Below are 16,867 nucleotides of genomic sequence, written 5' to 3'. Positions count from 1 at the left end.
TGCAATAAATTTAAAATCAGAACCATCTATAGTCCAAATTATATCCCATTCAAACTGAAGATAGATTTATACCTTTTGGTTTTAAAAATGTGGTTTTAGATCACATCTGATATTCAGAACTGTGCATGTGATCCGGAGCTAAATTCACTTAGCTTCATTGACTCCAAAGGAGCCATGCCAATTTACACCAGTTGAGGATCTGGTTCTGTACCATCATTTCAAGGAGTGTTTTAGACCCAAATAAGATATCATTTTAAAACAGCTTTATTCTCATCTTTTATTTTAAGTCATCATTTGTATTACTTGTTTGTATACTACAGTCGAACATACAGACGTTTTTAAAACAGGAACTGATGAATGCTGCATACAAATTATCCTTCGATACATTCGTCTCATGACTCACTCAACAAACCGCTCCCATTAAAATGGTTTAATTACTCATAGCTACTTTAACTCATATCTTTCAGCTAGCAATATATGTAGCTGTCATATGTGACCGGTGACCAAAGAATTGTAAACACTAACCTTTACAAGTGTCTCTAACTGGTTAAATATAACCATACACCTATTTCTGAAAAGAATGTCTGAAAGGTAGTATAGTTCTAAAATTGCACTTGGTGGACAGATAAATGATTTCAAAGTAGTATGAATCACTGTAAGATTTCTGAACACAAAACATGCTATAGAATTAACCTGACCACATGTACACTTTAAGTTTGCTTGGCAGTTAATATCAAGGCTTTAGGAAGGTAATATTCAAGTGAAATCTCACACATCTTAGTCTCTGATCTCATAAACTGAGCAACCAAGTGAATTTGTAAAAGAAAAGTAATAGTGCCAGAAAAGGCAGGTATGCAACATTTTCACAATGATATATATTTTTTTTGGCCCCTAACTGTATTCTAAGGACAAAAGTACTTTTACTAAATAGGAAAAAGCCATTTGGTTGGCCACTCCTATGTATGTACAATCTTGGCCTCATCTCTCTGTTTGGTCACTGTACCGTTCCGCCATTCCTCTGTTCAGATAAATGTCTAGCTGTCTCTTAAATTCATTTATTTAATTTGCTTCACTGGGCTTCTATGCTAATGTATGCAGAGTAGCCCAATCCTTCTCTTATTAAACCCAATGGCAAAAGTACTATTGATTTCAATAGGAGCAAAACCAGGCCACATATATTTATTACAGTCTGAATGAACATTCTACCTGAATTCCCTTTTATTAAAAAATTGCTGGGTTTTAAATTGGGCCCTGTCATTTTTGTAATCATCCAGACAGTTTACTACATTCTGCTTTTATCGACTCCTGACTAATTTAACTATTTTTTAATCAGTTTACCTCAAAAGTCTGCTGTTCTTTTGTGAGAACAAGATCATCATCTTCAGATGCAAGATATACTGATAACAGACATTTTTCAAATCTAAGACAACTCAGGTTGCTGTCTGACACAGCAACCTTTCAGAGCAACACTACCCTTCAGATCCTCTGAGAATATGACTTACGCTAAATACAATATTTGAGACTGAGTTTAACCAGGGTCAATAAATACTGTTTTGATCTTTATTCCGTAACTCTGATGATCTATCCCACTATCCTGTCTATCTTTGTATGCAGGTTTTCACTTCAACCATCCAATAATGACTTTTTCCTTATTCTTCTGAAATAATCCCTAAATCCCTAATTCCCTGGTGAGTACACTGATTTTCTTAACTATTTAGTCTAGCCCTCCAATTTATTTAATGTTTGTGTACATTAAAAAGGAAATTCTTGTCACTGTTATAATCTATGTTCTTCTTAAATGTTAAATTACCTTCCTCAAATTTGTTATTTTCCATGTGACAAATATTGTTCTACCCACCCTGCATAAAACACAAATAACTCCTGTTTGTGCATCAATATAATTAATAAAGACGCCAGGAATGTGCACTAGGGTCTGGTGTGCAACCTGGGAATAGCCTTGCTGGAAAAGATGATTTTAAGATTTTTAACTCCATTTTCCCCCCCAGCAACTGTTAACACCATTCAGCCCTGTTCAACTCATGATTTTGATGTAATCACCACAAAAAGAATGGCTATTTTTTCTCTAGATTTCAAAGTAACGAAAAGCTGGAATTCACCTTACAATCTGGTTACAGTTCTGTCACTATTTATAACTATTTTAAGAGAAGCCAGGCTTTTAGCTGAAACCACTTGGTACAGTTCTTTTAAACAGCATTTTTATATTAGTCCAGTCACCTAAAAAGATCTACAGATTTGGGCTTTGGTTGCACTGTACCGATATATATATTTGCTATTTATTACCAGTCTGTAGTACACATACATTGATCTCAGTGCAATAAAAGCTTATTAACATGAGAACTATCTGTCCAATAAACCATATCATGAGTTCCTCTGAGCTACCCACCCTTCAGTTTAATTGGATTCCACTTAACTTGATAAAAGGGACACTGTTTCAGGCTAAAGCAACAAAACGTATTTTATGCCAACACAGACAACTCTTAACAGAGCCCTAAATGTAAAATATGAGTGTGCTTCAGTTACTCTCTTGGAGGTTTGTCTCAATTCCTTTTCCCTTGGAAGGGGCAATGTCTTTATTCTGGAACACATAATCCTACCAATTAAAAAGACAAGGCCCATGGGAGCTACTTAAGATAAATCCGTCCAATAAGAATCTTGTACATACTTTGATTCTCTCTCTCACTGTGACAACTAAAACCTCTTTCTTTCAGGCCTGTCCAGTTCTCAGCTCATCCCAGCTGCCATAGCCTAGACAAAATGTTCTGCTGAAATAATTTTCCTCTCCCACGGCTCTGAATTTGTTATTCCTTTCTTTGAATTCCCTTCATTAGCATTTTGCCGCCCAAATCAAACTTAAATTTCCTGTACTCACCTTTAACACCCTGGATAACTCTGTCCCTGCATACATCTCTCCTAATATATCTTTCCCACTCAAGCTGACCTCATAAATCCCTCTATCATATCTACCGCCCATTCTCTCCTTCACATTCTCTTCCATGCATCTCTTTACATTTGGAACTTGTGCCTCTGGGGCACTGAATGACCATCTTTAAATAAACCCTTAAAACTCACTTTTTCTATGCAACGGTTCATCAATGCTCCACCCAAAAAAAGGAATTTGTATTCTGTAATAAAAATAGGTAGCACTTTGAGACTGGACATCCTGTGCATATATATCTGAAGTGTATCGTCAGAGCTGATTGTAAAGAGGAAGTATCTACTTTTACATTCTGTACAGCACAGTGTACACTAACAGTGTGCAGTAAACACTAAAAATAATATGTAATAAATAAGAAGGATAAGATTCCTTTGTTTCCTGTAGTGTTCAGGAGGCCTAGGCTAGTTTGTATTTGGTCTCTTCATTCAGTGCTCATAAGACAAGGATTTTTTTCAGCCCCAGTTATATTTCTGTGCAATTATAATAACTGCATAAATCTGAGAGATTTCACCTGACTCATTTCAATGTAGCAAAGATTTTAACAGCGTATTGGACAAGCAGAGATATCTGAATGCAGATTACCTTTTGAATATGCACTAACACACAAACTGAATTACAGATGTAATTTATCCATCACAAGTTGGTTCTAAATTCTGATTATATCAGTGCTTATGCAGAAAATTGAAAATGATAGAAAAGCCAAGAAGCTTTTCAAACTTTAATTTGCCTTATTTCTCTTTGTGTAATCTACTCTGAACTAGTAACAGCTGATACAGTAAGGGCTAAATTCTGTTCTTTGGTAGAACAGAAATGGGCCCTAAGTGTCTAATTTTTTTTAATTAAAGCTATTGGTCTCAACAATAACAGCGAGTCCCATAAACATAGAATATATCTTATAAAAGAGTCATTTATTTTATGCATTTTAAATTTGTTAAGCTTTAAATTAAATGAGTCTTCTCTTGTTCTCATATTGTGGAATGGGGCCAGAATGTGTGCCTGCGTTGCCACCATTATACCAGTAGTTATTTTACACACAGCTAAAAATTTGTCAGGCTTCTGTGCAGTGAAAAACCTGTGACAGGCCATTCAGGCTCTGAAAGATCTAATTGGAAGGATCTTTGTAGCCTTTTCCTAGCACTGCAGCCCGAGAATTTTTTTTATTGTACCTAAATCAGAAAACTGATCCACAGCATAAATACATTGTATCAGATATATTATAGCATACTGTATGGATAGGAAGTATATTATTAGCATAAATACATTGTGCATGGAATAACAGCATTTATTATACATTTCGACATACAGGCACCTGTTAGAGTTTTCCCAAATGTGGTATAATACACTTATAAAAATTCCGTCAAAGGTGATGTTGCCTTATACTGTTTAACAAGTATAATGAATTGAGCTTTTAAAATGGATGATGCTGTCTTTTCTGTTTTGAAGCAATCCCTTTTGGGGAGAGAAGAGGATGATGTGGAAGTCTGTATACATGGGGAACCTCAAAAACAGTAAGTAAGGCTGTGTCTACACTATGAGCTAGGCATGTAATTCCCAGCTCATGTACACACACTCACAATAGCTCTCGAGTATAAATAGTGTAGCTGTGGTAGCATGGGCAGCAGCAGCATGGCTTAGCTGTGCTGAGTACATACCCATGGGGTTCAGGTAGGTTTACAGCCAGCAGGCTTTCGCTGCTGCTGCCCGTGTTACCATGACCACACTACTGTTTATACTAATGCTAGCTCAATGAGAACTAGTGTGAGCATGTGTACATAAGCTGGGAAACACATACCTAGATCACAGTGTGGATGTAGGCTATCATTGCTAAGAGTTAAAACCTCACGGTATTTTTGGCTTCCTTAAAGCTCTGATTGGGCTACACCTGGATCCATTTGACAACAATTCCATCAAAGGCAAAGAACTGAGGGGAAAAATTTAAAGCCACCCCTATGGTACATTATGATTTCCATTGGTAGACACCTTTTAAACGATATCAGATATGCTGATGACATGATGTTCTTTGCCACTGAAGCAATGCAACAAATGATGGAGTCTGTAAAAGCAGTTAGTGAGGAATAAGGAGTATTCCTGAATGTGACGAAGACAAAATGCACATACATTGACATGACTAACAAAAACAGGATGCAAGTGTACATCACTAGCAAAGGACAAGCTGTAGAGGCAGTAGCTGAATTTAATTATTTGGGTTCATATATATCCAACCAAGGAGGCTGTTCCAAAGAAATCAGAAGACGACTAGAGATGCTCACTCGACTGCAGGCTCCTTTAAAGAAAAAATAGAAAAACCATGGCATGTCAAAATCTATGAAGGTGCGAGTGGTGAAAAGCCTAAATTTTTCCATAGCAATTTATGGATGTGAATCGTGGGAAGTTAATGCTGCTGGCAAGGAAAAAACTGAAGCTTTTGAAATGTGGTGCTGGCTAAGACTCGTGTGTATCTCCTGGATGGAAAAAAAGACTAATCCCTCAGTTAGAACTATTATTGGAGAAAAGCAGACCTTGATGTCAGAAATCAACAGATGCAAACTTATGTACTTTGGTTCCATTAGGCGTAGAGATGGACATAACCTTGAGAAAGCTATTATGAAAGAAATGGTGGAGGGTTAACAAGTAGAGGATGACCAGCAAGGAGATGGATGGATGGTGTGTGGCAGATCACTGGAAGGTCACCTGCTGAGTGCTCAAAGTTAGCAATGGATCACGAACGCTTCTACAAATTCTGCTGTGATGTCACCAATATTCAGACATAAATACATAGCTTTACTTTACTTACTTACTTTTATTAGAGTACAAAATGACCAATTAAATAAAATGCCATTTTATCAATATGCCTTTTCCCTTTTACAAACTTAGTCCTGCAAATACTTACACATGTGATTAATTTTAAGTATGAGTCATCCCAGTGGAATCACTTGGCCTTAATAGTGTGACATTCCCAAACAATTGATATTTTTCAAATATTTATTCTTATCATTTTTTCTTGACTCTATATTATTTTAATAAATTAAGTCCTGAGCCAAAGGCCCCTGAAGCTAAAGGGGGTCTTTTCACAGATTTCAACAGGCTCAAACCCTTAAAGCCTATATAGCACTTCATAGCCACTAGCACAACTAGACCCTTTAGACATTCTGTATTGCTCAAAGAGCTACCTTGTCTAAACATTTTAAGTAAACTCCTTCAATTACCAATAATGACACCAATCAGAATATCAATACTACCTCTAGCATCACTGGAAACTCTGTGACAGACTATACTTAGAAAACAATATTGAATATATTTTACAGATTAAACGTGCCAGATTTCACTGCTGGCAAAGAGTGCCCTTAGTCTAGTATTCTCACTAACTACAAAAAAAAATATACTGAAACTTTATGATGAAAAATAAAAGATGTGAAAACAGCCTCTTTATCACTCCAATATATTTGATGTATATCCATTAACATGTCTAACTGCATTGGCATAACAGCATTGTATCCTGAGACTCAGCACAAATTAAAAATAGTTCTATTTCTCTGGGATCAGGTTTCAGCTATCAGTTTTACCCCTTGGCACCAGCGGGTTGGGAGTTCCCATGTCGATGCCAATGACTTTTGCCACAGCATAGCATGTTGGGAAATCCTACCTCCCAATATCGAAGGGATAATAATTGATCTAACAGATCTTGCTCAGACAAAAGGCAGTCAGGTCAACACATGCAAATTATTACTAAAGCAAAACTCCTACTGACGCGTTAGCCCAATGGAACTTCTGGCTGAGGTCTACTAAGTGGCAATTAAAGTAAATTAGCAGCTTTTGGGGGTGTCTTCTAGTGCAACTGCATGACACAGTGGGTCTTTGGGGAGCCACTAGCACTGCTGATACTCCAGTTTCTTATCCCACTGAAGCGAGAGCCCAAGGCTCACTGAAATTACTTCAGCCCTTAGGTTGGAGTGGCTGCTATGGAGCAGCTCCAGTACTATTCTGCAGTTTCAAAGGAGAAGACTTTCCCCTTCCTGCGCTCCACAGAACTCCCCAGCATCCAGAGGATTTTCTTGGGCTGAGCACATAGAGAAGGATTTATCCTTTAGTTTTCCCATTAGATAAAATTCAGAGGCTTTTTATATTGGTGACATTATTACACCAATTAAAATGAAGCTTAATGTTGATTTACCCTTAATCCTGAGCTGCCAAGAAAATTAAATATGTTAATCAGAAATACTGCTGCTATTAATATAATAGCTGGGCTCCATTATACTGACACTTTATCATTCATAATTTTAAAATCAGATTATTCCTTCCTCTATATGTTTGGCTTGGCCTGGCCCAACATCTGAGGACCTGCATTCAACTACAAATCCATAGCTATAATTACTATTAAATTGAATATAACATTTAGAAATTCCCCATTGAAGATAGCGGTGCCATGGGAGTTGTGAAATATTCGTCATGTCAATATTGCATACAGATTTCTCTATTGCCATCACTATAATTTTCTGTGAAAATAAATGGTGTTGTGCAAGTCCATAAAAAAGCAAAAATTTGAGTCTGCGTAATAGAATCTCTGTTGTTAATTTTGTTTTTAAATGTATTTAATTTAAGTAAATATAGTGCTGGTGAAAGGAGCTGGATTCATAGCATGGAAGATGGAAATGCTTTATTTATCCACAGACCAGGTCCAGTACAGTCACTAGCAGTGAAAACTTCCACATACCACCCTGCCAACATGCTACTTCTAAAGGGCAGTTCCATCTTTAGGAGCATTCGATCCTTTGGCCTCTCTGCTGGGACGCCCAATAAGCTTGCTAATTAGCATGGCCATGGCTTCAGTGAGGCAGACATGTGCCCACTAAGAACTTGAGACCATCAACTCATTTCCCACAGGCATTATGACAAAATTCTACTAGAAGTGGAAAGAGAACTATATTCAGTATATTAAGTACAGCAATTGACACAGCCAAACAATTAGCATTTGTGAAAAACCTGTATAGTTTAAGCTCTAATGTGTTCTAGTCCTCTTTAAAAGTAAAGGTGGCACCAGCAGGACTGGAGCACAGACATGCTTCTGAGATGCTCCACTCATTCTTTAATTTTATTTTTTCCTCTTTTTTTCCCCACTTTGAAAGTGACTTAAGGGTGGAAGAAGCAGAGGAAACTTGCAGGATTCTCATGAATAAACTAATTGCTTTCCAAGGAAGCCTTCTTTACTCCAAGAGGGTTGACTGCCTTTGAGAACTGGGAACTGCTGTCTTTCCTCTCCAGCTGAGAGGCTGGACAGTTTGACTTGAAACAAGCCTAGAATTATTCTGCAAAAGATTAGTTACTTAGTAAGATTCCATTTCCACCACAGATAGGAAACAAGTGGAAGTTTTCTCCCAGTGATTGCGTGGACATGAACAATGAGGTGAACTCCAAACCTTCTATGCCATTTCATAAGGGACTTTCAGTTCTCTGCCCAAAGAGAACAAAGTCATGCCATATGAAACAGATGAGCTAGACAATAACGCCATGAATAAGAATTTGTGAGGTGCTGATTTTCCTACAAACAATAAATATTCTGGAAGTTTATTTTCAGCAAAAGCTAAATCATAAAATGTCAGTAGGACTGTAGATCAGTCATCTCGATCTTAGCCAGGAGACTATCAGGGAGGAAATCAACTGATTCTAAGACTCCACAGACTGTCCTCATATTATGTGAATTTCTGGCAGTTATGCATAAGTTCCTAACAAATACAGGAGGTACTACTTCCTTAATGTTTGCTACTTCTAGAACTGAGTTCTAGCCTTACTACTATCATTATTCTTCAGTCCTAACGAAAAGATGTTATTGCTTCTTTAAAGTTGAACAATAGATATAAGGTGTTGGTCTTAATGTAATTTGTTGTATCCAGCAAAATTAAGAGTGAACTTTGGAAACCAGACATTTGTATTTAGAAATGTAGAAAAAGCAGAGATTTTGGTTCAGCAGAAAAGGACAGAGGCTTCAGAGGCTGCTCCTGATCCCTCATATGAAGATTTAACTTTGGATAAAAGTTAATGTATGTGAACTTTTGCTGTCAAAAGGGGTTTTTTTAAATACATTTTTATTTTGTGTCTTTACAGATTTCTCTCAGATGAGAAAGTGTTTTCCTCTTTACTACTGTATCTGCATCTATTCAGAGTTTCTTCCATTTAGATTCTCTATAAATGAAACAGTGTAAATGTATCATTGCAATTTTTTAATGTCTTCCTGCAGATGTAGAGCTTAACAATTTAATATGAAACATGCCTTACTGAGCTATAACTCTGTCTGGGTTAGCTGGTAAGATTTTTGAATGCCACTGATAGTCCCACAGTGGAACTTTTATGTGTGCTTTTTTAAGTGGGTTATTTCCCCCTCACATCCCATTTTCCCACTTCATTTGCTTGTTTTGGTTTTCCAATTTCTTTCCCCCAATTGGAAGCTTAGGCTATTAGCAGATGTATACTGAAGAAGGCAAAGAAATGTGCAACTAACTTGTATATGGCAATGATATTCTCTCTCTTTGTATGTTATACTCAAATCAATAAATAAGGGCCTGATTCTGTGAGTTTATACTGGTATGACCCAGTGCAAAATCAGGCCCCAAAAGTGTTATTTTTCTTTTTAATTTAAGGAGACCAAGAGTGGAGATATGCATAATTAATAATTCCATCTCTCAGGCAATGGAGAATTGAGATTCTCTGCAGATTAATCCATAATGAATTCATATATTTTACAAGGTCAAAATATTACCTCTAACATTTTGAAGCTTCTCAGTAAATAAGTGGAACATTGCTATGAATTTATGAAGAGTCTGAGAGTTCATATTGCAAAAGAGGTGTCTTTACAATGGAGTGTAATTTTAAGCATTAAAATACTGTGTAATCTATGGATCTCATATGCATAACTATACCATTAAAAATTCTATATAGATTATAAACACTGCAAGAATACCTGAACTTTCTAGCATCTAACTTTTACTGAAAATGTTAAAAAAAGAAGAAAAAAAGAGAAAAATAGTCACAAGGGAATATGATTGCTCATGATTTTGCATCTGCTGAAGGCAAGTTTAGGCCCAAACACATTTTATATCTCATCAGGATATAGATATTGAGTATGAGGTAGCAAATCCTGGAGATGCTATAAGCTTAAGGGACCAAAGATTTTATCAGCCAAGCAATAGCTTCTGTGGCAAATATTAGCATTAAAAGGATAATTGTTTATTTGGCCCAAATCCTGCAGTTCTTACCTAGTCCATTGAAATCAAGGGGAGTTTGCCTTAAAAAGAACTGCAGGTTTTAATAATAGTGAACCAACATTCACTGCATACATTGAATGTTTCCTACACTGGAGACCACTACTCAAAGCCCTTAATCACAGAAGTAGTCACATGACACCAATGGAAACAGTCTCAGGACTGGCTCCCTAATTCTCTCTTAACCACAAATGTAGACATCTATCATTTTCATTTATCAAAACAAACTCATTTTTGTCTAAACTGAAAAGGCACAACTCAGAGATGATTTTCCTTTATATAAATGTACAATTTCTTCAATATTTTTACTACTTGTAATGAATTACATTTTTCTTTTGAAGCCAGAAACTCTTCTCCAGTATATTAAATGTAAGGCACATGAGAGTGTGGCCAAAGTCTGAAACAGCACAGCAGAATGGTACTGCCATTTCATGGGGTCCCCGTAGAAAATATTTGCTTTGCCTGTCTAATGTTCTAAATATAGAAAAGTACATAGGCTCTATCCACCTTGTGCTCAAATACTCTTACTAGACAGGCACTACAAGAATTCTGCAATACCTAGCGCACATCTCATCACACAAGCTAGAAAGCTACAAGGTTTTAAAATACTACAGTACTTGTCAGATGATTTTTTTAAATCATATGAATTAGAGATTTATTGCCAATTTAGTAACAAGACTCCATAACTCTAAAGATCTGGCCTACTTCCAATATGTAATTTGAGCTATTCAGATAATTGTTCATTACTAATTATTATTATTATTATATGCATTGATAAGGTTATTAATGATTCTATAGCTATTTAAAGGTTAATGGTTTTATAGTCAGCTTTTAGAGACACTGAGGTGTTAGTAAAGAGTAAGAATACTAAGTATATATTAAACTATTTAAATGTTTTAAATCTGGATATAAAGCATGTAGTTTACTTTTTACTACATCTGTTTAAAAAGTCCACAGGACAAATAGGAATTGTGCCTTTGGGGGAAAAAAACCAAAATAATCAGTACCTTTTTAGCCCAGTACACACACAAAAAAATGCAGGTGTTTTGCTGCTAGTTGAGTTGGGCAGGAAATTCAGTAAAGAACTATATTTCATTTTCAAACTGCCCATGGGATTTTCATGCAGTTGTCAGAATAATCTAATTTAACCACATCTCAACTATCTGCTTATAAAACATATACTAGCCAGATTACACTATATGCGAGTTTACTAATGCAGTTTGGTCTACTCTCACAGGTGGTAATAATGGCCACGGAGCTACAGAACTGGTGCTCTGCAGCTTGCAGAAAGGAGAATTCCATCTGACACCTGCAGAGCCATCCAGCACAAAGCTTTGACCAGGGCGCAGAATGAAGTTCGGGCCACAGCAAGCCTTTTGGGGTTAACAGATGTAAACATGTAAATAGGGCAATACCAAATGCATGGCCATTAAATAAGTGTCACGGACCATGAAATCTGGTCTCCCCCCTGCTGAAATCTGGTCTTTTTTGTGCTTTTACTACATACTATACAGATTTCACCAGAGCTTCTCAAACTGGGGTTCATGACCCAAAAGGTGATTATGGGGGGGTGGTCACAAGGTTATTGTAGGGGGAGCGTCACAGTATTGTCACCCTTACTTCTGCACTGCCTTCAGAGCTGGGTGGCCAGAGCGTGGTGGCTGCTGGCCAGGCACCCAGCTCTGAAGGCAGCACCCTGCCAGTACCAGCGCAGAAGTAAGGGTGGCAATACCATACCATTCCACCCTTACTTCTGCGCTGCTGCCTTCAGAGCTGGGCAGCTGGAGAGTAGCAGCTGCTGGCCGAGGGCCCAGCTTTGAAGGCAGCGCGCAGAAATAAGGGTGGCAATACCATACCATGCCATCCTTAATTCTGTGCTGCTGCTGGTGGCGGCTCTGCCTTCAGAACTGGGCTCCCGGCCAGCAGCTGCTGCTCTCTGGTAGCCCAACTCTGAAGGCAGCGCCACCGCCAGCAGCAGCGCAGAAATAAGGGTGGCAATACCATGACCCTCATATGATAATCTTGTAACCTCCCGACAGTCCCTTTTGGGTCAGGACCCCTACAGTTACAACACTGTGAAATTTCAGATTTAAATATCTGAAATCATGAAATTTACCATTTTTAAAATCCTACGACTGTGAAATTGACCAAAATGGCCCATGAATTTGGTAGGGCCCTATATATAACTATTAAATAGTATGTTTTTCAATGGTAAAATAATATTTGGAACAAATTCTGCCCCAGTTTACAACCCACTCAACTCTAATGACTCTACCTGGTCAACAAGAATGATCACCTCCACCTAGTATTTTGAAATGATAACACAGAGTCATATAATACTTAGTCCTTTTCACCCCTGGATGTCATGGCTCTTTACAAAGGAGATAATTATCTAATTTACAAAGAAAGGATAACTGAGGGGAAGAGACTTGCCCAAAGTAATATGAGTCAGTAACACGGCCTGGAATAGAATAGCTTCCTGATTTCTAGTGCTATGCCTTATTCCCCATAACACACTTCCTCTGGCCTGACTGCTGCCTTAAGCATGAAAGTTTTAAGGTATTTCTCTAACCTGGAAATCACAGTTCTTTGGTGGCAATACTGATTTATAATGGACTTAGCGGAAGCTTCCTATTGTGAACCATATTAAGGTTTTCAATGGTTTGTTTTTAATGAACGCTGGTGTCTCATTTTCAATCTTTTTACATTTTTTCTGAACCTGCTGTATTTTAAACTTTCTTTTTTAAACTTAAGACTAATAGAGCAACCCAGGAGTGGGGATGTGAAACTTTGCACAGTCAAATGAGTAGAAGCTAAGAAATTAAACTATATGTTGATGTTGTAGCTAGATATGGTGTTTTAACAATAAATGAATTTCAATTCTTAAGTTCTTTTATATGGAGGCATTTTATTGAGTTCCATGAGCTAAACCTGAATATCAGATATCTAAGTTACAATATGAATATTTTAAAAAAATAATAATAATAGAGCTTCACAACTCACCACAATTGCAGAAAATGGAGCTGGCTCATCATGGTGGCAGGGACTAAGCCCATGCACAGAGCATATGCACTAGATCAAGCCCACCACATAGAGGAAGTAGTATGTTGTATCCACTGCTATCCAAATGCCCCAAAGTTCTGACTAGAGCTGGTTGGGAATTTTTGGTGAAATGTTTTTCATTGGGAAATACTGATTTGCCCATGAAAAGTTTGGCTTTTGACAAGGGTCTATTCTGACAAATTTCTCAACTTGAAAACATTTTGGAAAAAAAGCTTAGAAATTGTCAAAATATTTTGTTCTGAAATTTTAGAAATGATAAAAATCCTGTTTGCCGCATCAAAATTACTTTTCATCTCAAAATTTAAGCTATATGAAAAATAAAACAGTTTTTACATTAAAAAGGGCCACAGTCAAAACAAAAGGTTTCAAATTTATTTATATGAAAATGCTTGATTGATCTGAACTACATTTTTTAGAATTTTTGGTTCACAGAAATTTTCAAGATTTTGACTTTTTGTTCCATTTTGGAACCGGAAAACTTGTTGAAATCTCGTAATTTTTGGTGGGATGGGAAAACCATTTGCTGCCCTGTTCTAGCTGTGATACTGATTTGGCTACACAATCAGCCTACTAAGGCCTTCTTGCTAAGGCAGAACATTCCCTCCTTCAGCCCATGACATTTTTGTCCACAGCAATGCCCGTATACTCAGGCTTTGCTCCCCTTCCTGGGATTTGGCTTTAAGAGCAGCAATATTATATTCTAGAGAAAACAAAGAGACATAATTTTTCTATCAGCCTCTGATTTATGACTCTGTGCTGTATTAAGTTACAGTCTGTGGGCTGGCTATTTAAAGTCTGGGATTATTTAATTAATAAAGAATGAAGAGAAGGAGCTGGAAATCTGTATGTTTCACAACGGACCCCTGAAACTAGAGATAGTTGAAAATACCAGTCCTATACTTTACACAGTGTACCTAGCATATATTTTTTGGAAGTGGCAGTAAGTCTGTAACTTCGCTGTTATAATTGTCCTTGCATGACTGGAGATACCTGGCTTTCAGTTATGTTTTCCAAAGAATGCATCGCTTCTTTCATTAAATAATTATATTTGTAAGAAGGAAGGAAAAAATCATGGAAGTCCAAAAAATGAAAAAAAAGATGCTTTCAGAAGTAGCCATGCTAATTTATGAAGGAAAATACTAATCTCAAATGCACTGCCTACTGTCCAGAGCCAGCAACAATCCACATGCAGTTACAAGACAACAACAAATCATCATTTAGAACACATGGTTTGCATTTCCAGTCTGTTTTACTTATTTATTTATTTATTTATTTATTTATTTAAAAGAATCTCTACTATGACTTTGCTATTTCTAAACAAAATATACGCTGCTTTTTACACCAGCTGCAGACCAATAACAATTTAGGGTTAAGGAACTAGTAACTGTAACCACACCAATTCCAGAGAGCCCGAACTCTGTTACAATTTTCCCCCCTTATTCTCCTCTCCCCCATCCCTTGAGAAAAACAAAACCAACAAATCAGCAATAAAAAAGCCATAAATCTCCATACTAGCACAGACAGCAATCCATATCTCCCAGACGCTATGGTTCTGCCGATTATAATTGCTTCATTCATTAACTATTTATCCTTGAAAAGAATATAATATTTACTCACTTTCAATGAATCAAAGCAGGCGATTACTCGTCCATTTTCAACTTGGCAGCTTTTCGATGGATGTGCAAATTTACATTCCGTGTCTGGTCGTGAGCAAGTCCCTCTTTGGAACTCTCTACACACTTCCAGTGTTAGCCATTTTGTGTCCCGAATTGGTGTGACACTAACAGCCATGTTTAGATTTTTTACAGGTAGTTAAAATTTTCAGTGAAACAAACAAACAAACAGCCAAACTGATAGATTGGAAATGATGAAAATGTCACCTCCAAAATACTTTTTTCCCCCCACACCCTACTTTAAAAGTACATGTAAAATTGTGTTGTCACAATATCAAAGAAAAGGTTTCCAACTAGAAATTCACAGCATGAAACTGCTAATTGAAAGAGGTTTTGTACTTAAAAGAAATGCTAGGTTCATAAGTAAGATGAATGTTAAAAAGTGTGGCCTGAAACTAGCCTTGTGCTCTCAGTAACCCATTCCGAGTGCCAATTTGGAGCCCAAAATGCAAGCATGAAAACGTGGCAGACCCTTTGACACAGAATTTCCAAGCTGCTTTCAGTAAAGTTGTCTGAAAGGTAATCTCCAACACAGCTGAATTTGCAATTGGGTTTTGTGGTGCAATCGGTATTGATTAGTTTGGCATAGACAGATGCAGCAGTTTAGAGCAACAATCGAGAATTTTTTTTTCTCTCCTTGATTTTCTGGCAGAAGATATCTTACTTTTTCAGCAAACTTATTTTTATACTAAAGCAGCCTAGGGCAATGCCTGATACTTAGAGCTTTTCTCTTGATTATAAGTAGAAATGGGGGTGTCTGGGCTAGAGGTGGAGGGTGGATGTGCTGTCGTCGCAGTCTAGCTGGCAGCAAGCAAGGCAAAAAGCAGAGACTGCTCTAGAAGCGGTTCCAAGCAGCAGAGACGTCAGGAAAGGCACTTCTTAGTACCAACCTGTAGAAAAAACAAATACGTTAAAATTTACCAAGCAGCATTCCACTGAGGTCCCACAGCATAACAGCCTTGCCATGTGCTCCTAGACTACTATGCAGAATTATAGTCTGTCTGTTTCTTTCACACAATATACTTACAGTGTAGCATATTGCAGCCAGCCATCGTAGATTTATTAAAAAAGGGGCCGTTTTCCCTTGTGAAGCAATGCATGATAGAGAGATAACCAATCACAGATAGTGTTGCAGCAATATTCTGGGCAGAAAGCCAATAGTGTGGGCTGTCTTATGAAAGGTCGCGCCTGTCAGACGTTCATTACTATGCTATAAGCACAGAAAATGTCCATCAGATGTGACTTATTCCACTGCAAGAGGACGAGCATGTGGGTTTTGAATTTACCCAACATGCAGTTAGTGGATTAAACCATGTTAGTTTTAAAACAGCTTCCAACACAAGCACAAGCGCCTGTAGAATCCCTACAGAAAAAAGCAAGCTTTCAAACTGCAGATTATTTTCAAGCTGCTTTCTCTCCAGTTCTGCCTTGAGCACAGCCAGCGTACCGTCTACTGTATCCGACACATGAATATAAAAGGAAAGGGGGAGTTCACAAATGGTACATTCTCCTGACCTAACCAATTCACTTCCTTCTAAACCATAAGTCCTGCCTCTCTACAGAAATCAGCACTTGTTTAATACTGTAAAACTATTCCATTCAGCCAGCAGACACTTTGTCAATATATCACCGGCAGGCTAGATATGAACAAAAGCACCCTTTATTCTGACCTTTCTCAAGGAAAAGCCCAGGTCATACAGGGAATATAAGAATTGCAGTGTTGTCAGGATGTCTGGCAAAACGTAAGTTAACCTCAGGGGAGAAAGTGATTCCATCACAGACACATTAAATATTAATCACAGAATTTGATTTAAGCAGCCTGATGCACTTCAGAATGACACTCCTCTAAATAAAAGTGGTGGCGTGAGCTGATGCCTGCTGGTCTTAGCTTTACGTATATGCCTCTAACTCTGCACCTCTGA

The 16,867-nt window shown here is 37.5% G+C and overlaps 1 protein-coding gene across 6 annotated transcripts in view; it reads right to left on the bottom strand.

Moving 5' to 3' along the window:
* MBNL1 (muscleblind like splicing regulator 1) overlaps positions 1–16,867 on the bottom strand; it is a 194,375-nt gene that overhangs the window by 135,411 nt on the left and 42,097 nt on the right. For 3 of the 6 annotated variants that reach the window (XM_065410397.1, XM_065410398.1, XM_065410399.1), the window contains exon 1: positions 14,890–15,063. The exons of the other annotated variants lie outside the window; for them this stretch is intronic. In XM_065410397.1, coding sequence (XP_065266469.1) covers positions 14,890–15,063 — 174 coding nt within the window. Of the gene's footprint in view, positions 1–14,889; positions 15,064–16,867 lie in introns of those variants that run through there. 6 annotated transcript variants of the gene reach the window in all.

Source organism: Emys orbicularis, chromosome 9 (assembly GCF_028017835.1).
Source record: "Emys orbicularis isolate rEmyOrb1 chromosome 9, rEmyOrb1.hap1, whole genome shotgun sequence".
Lineage (NCBI taxonomy): Eukaryota > Metazoa > Chordata > Testudines > Emydidae > Emys > Emys orbicularis.
This window is presented reverse-complemented; position numbering and strand designations above follow the sequence as displayed.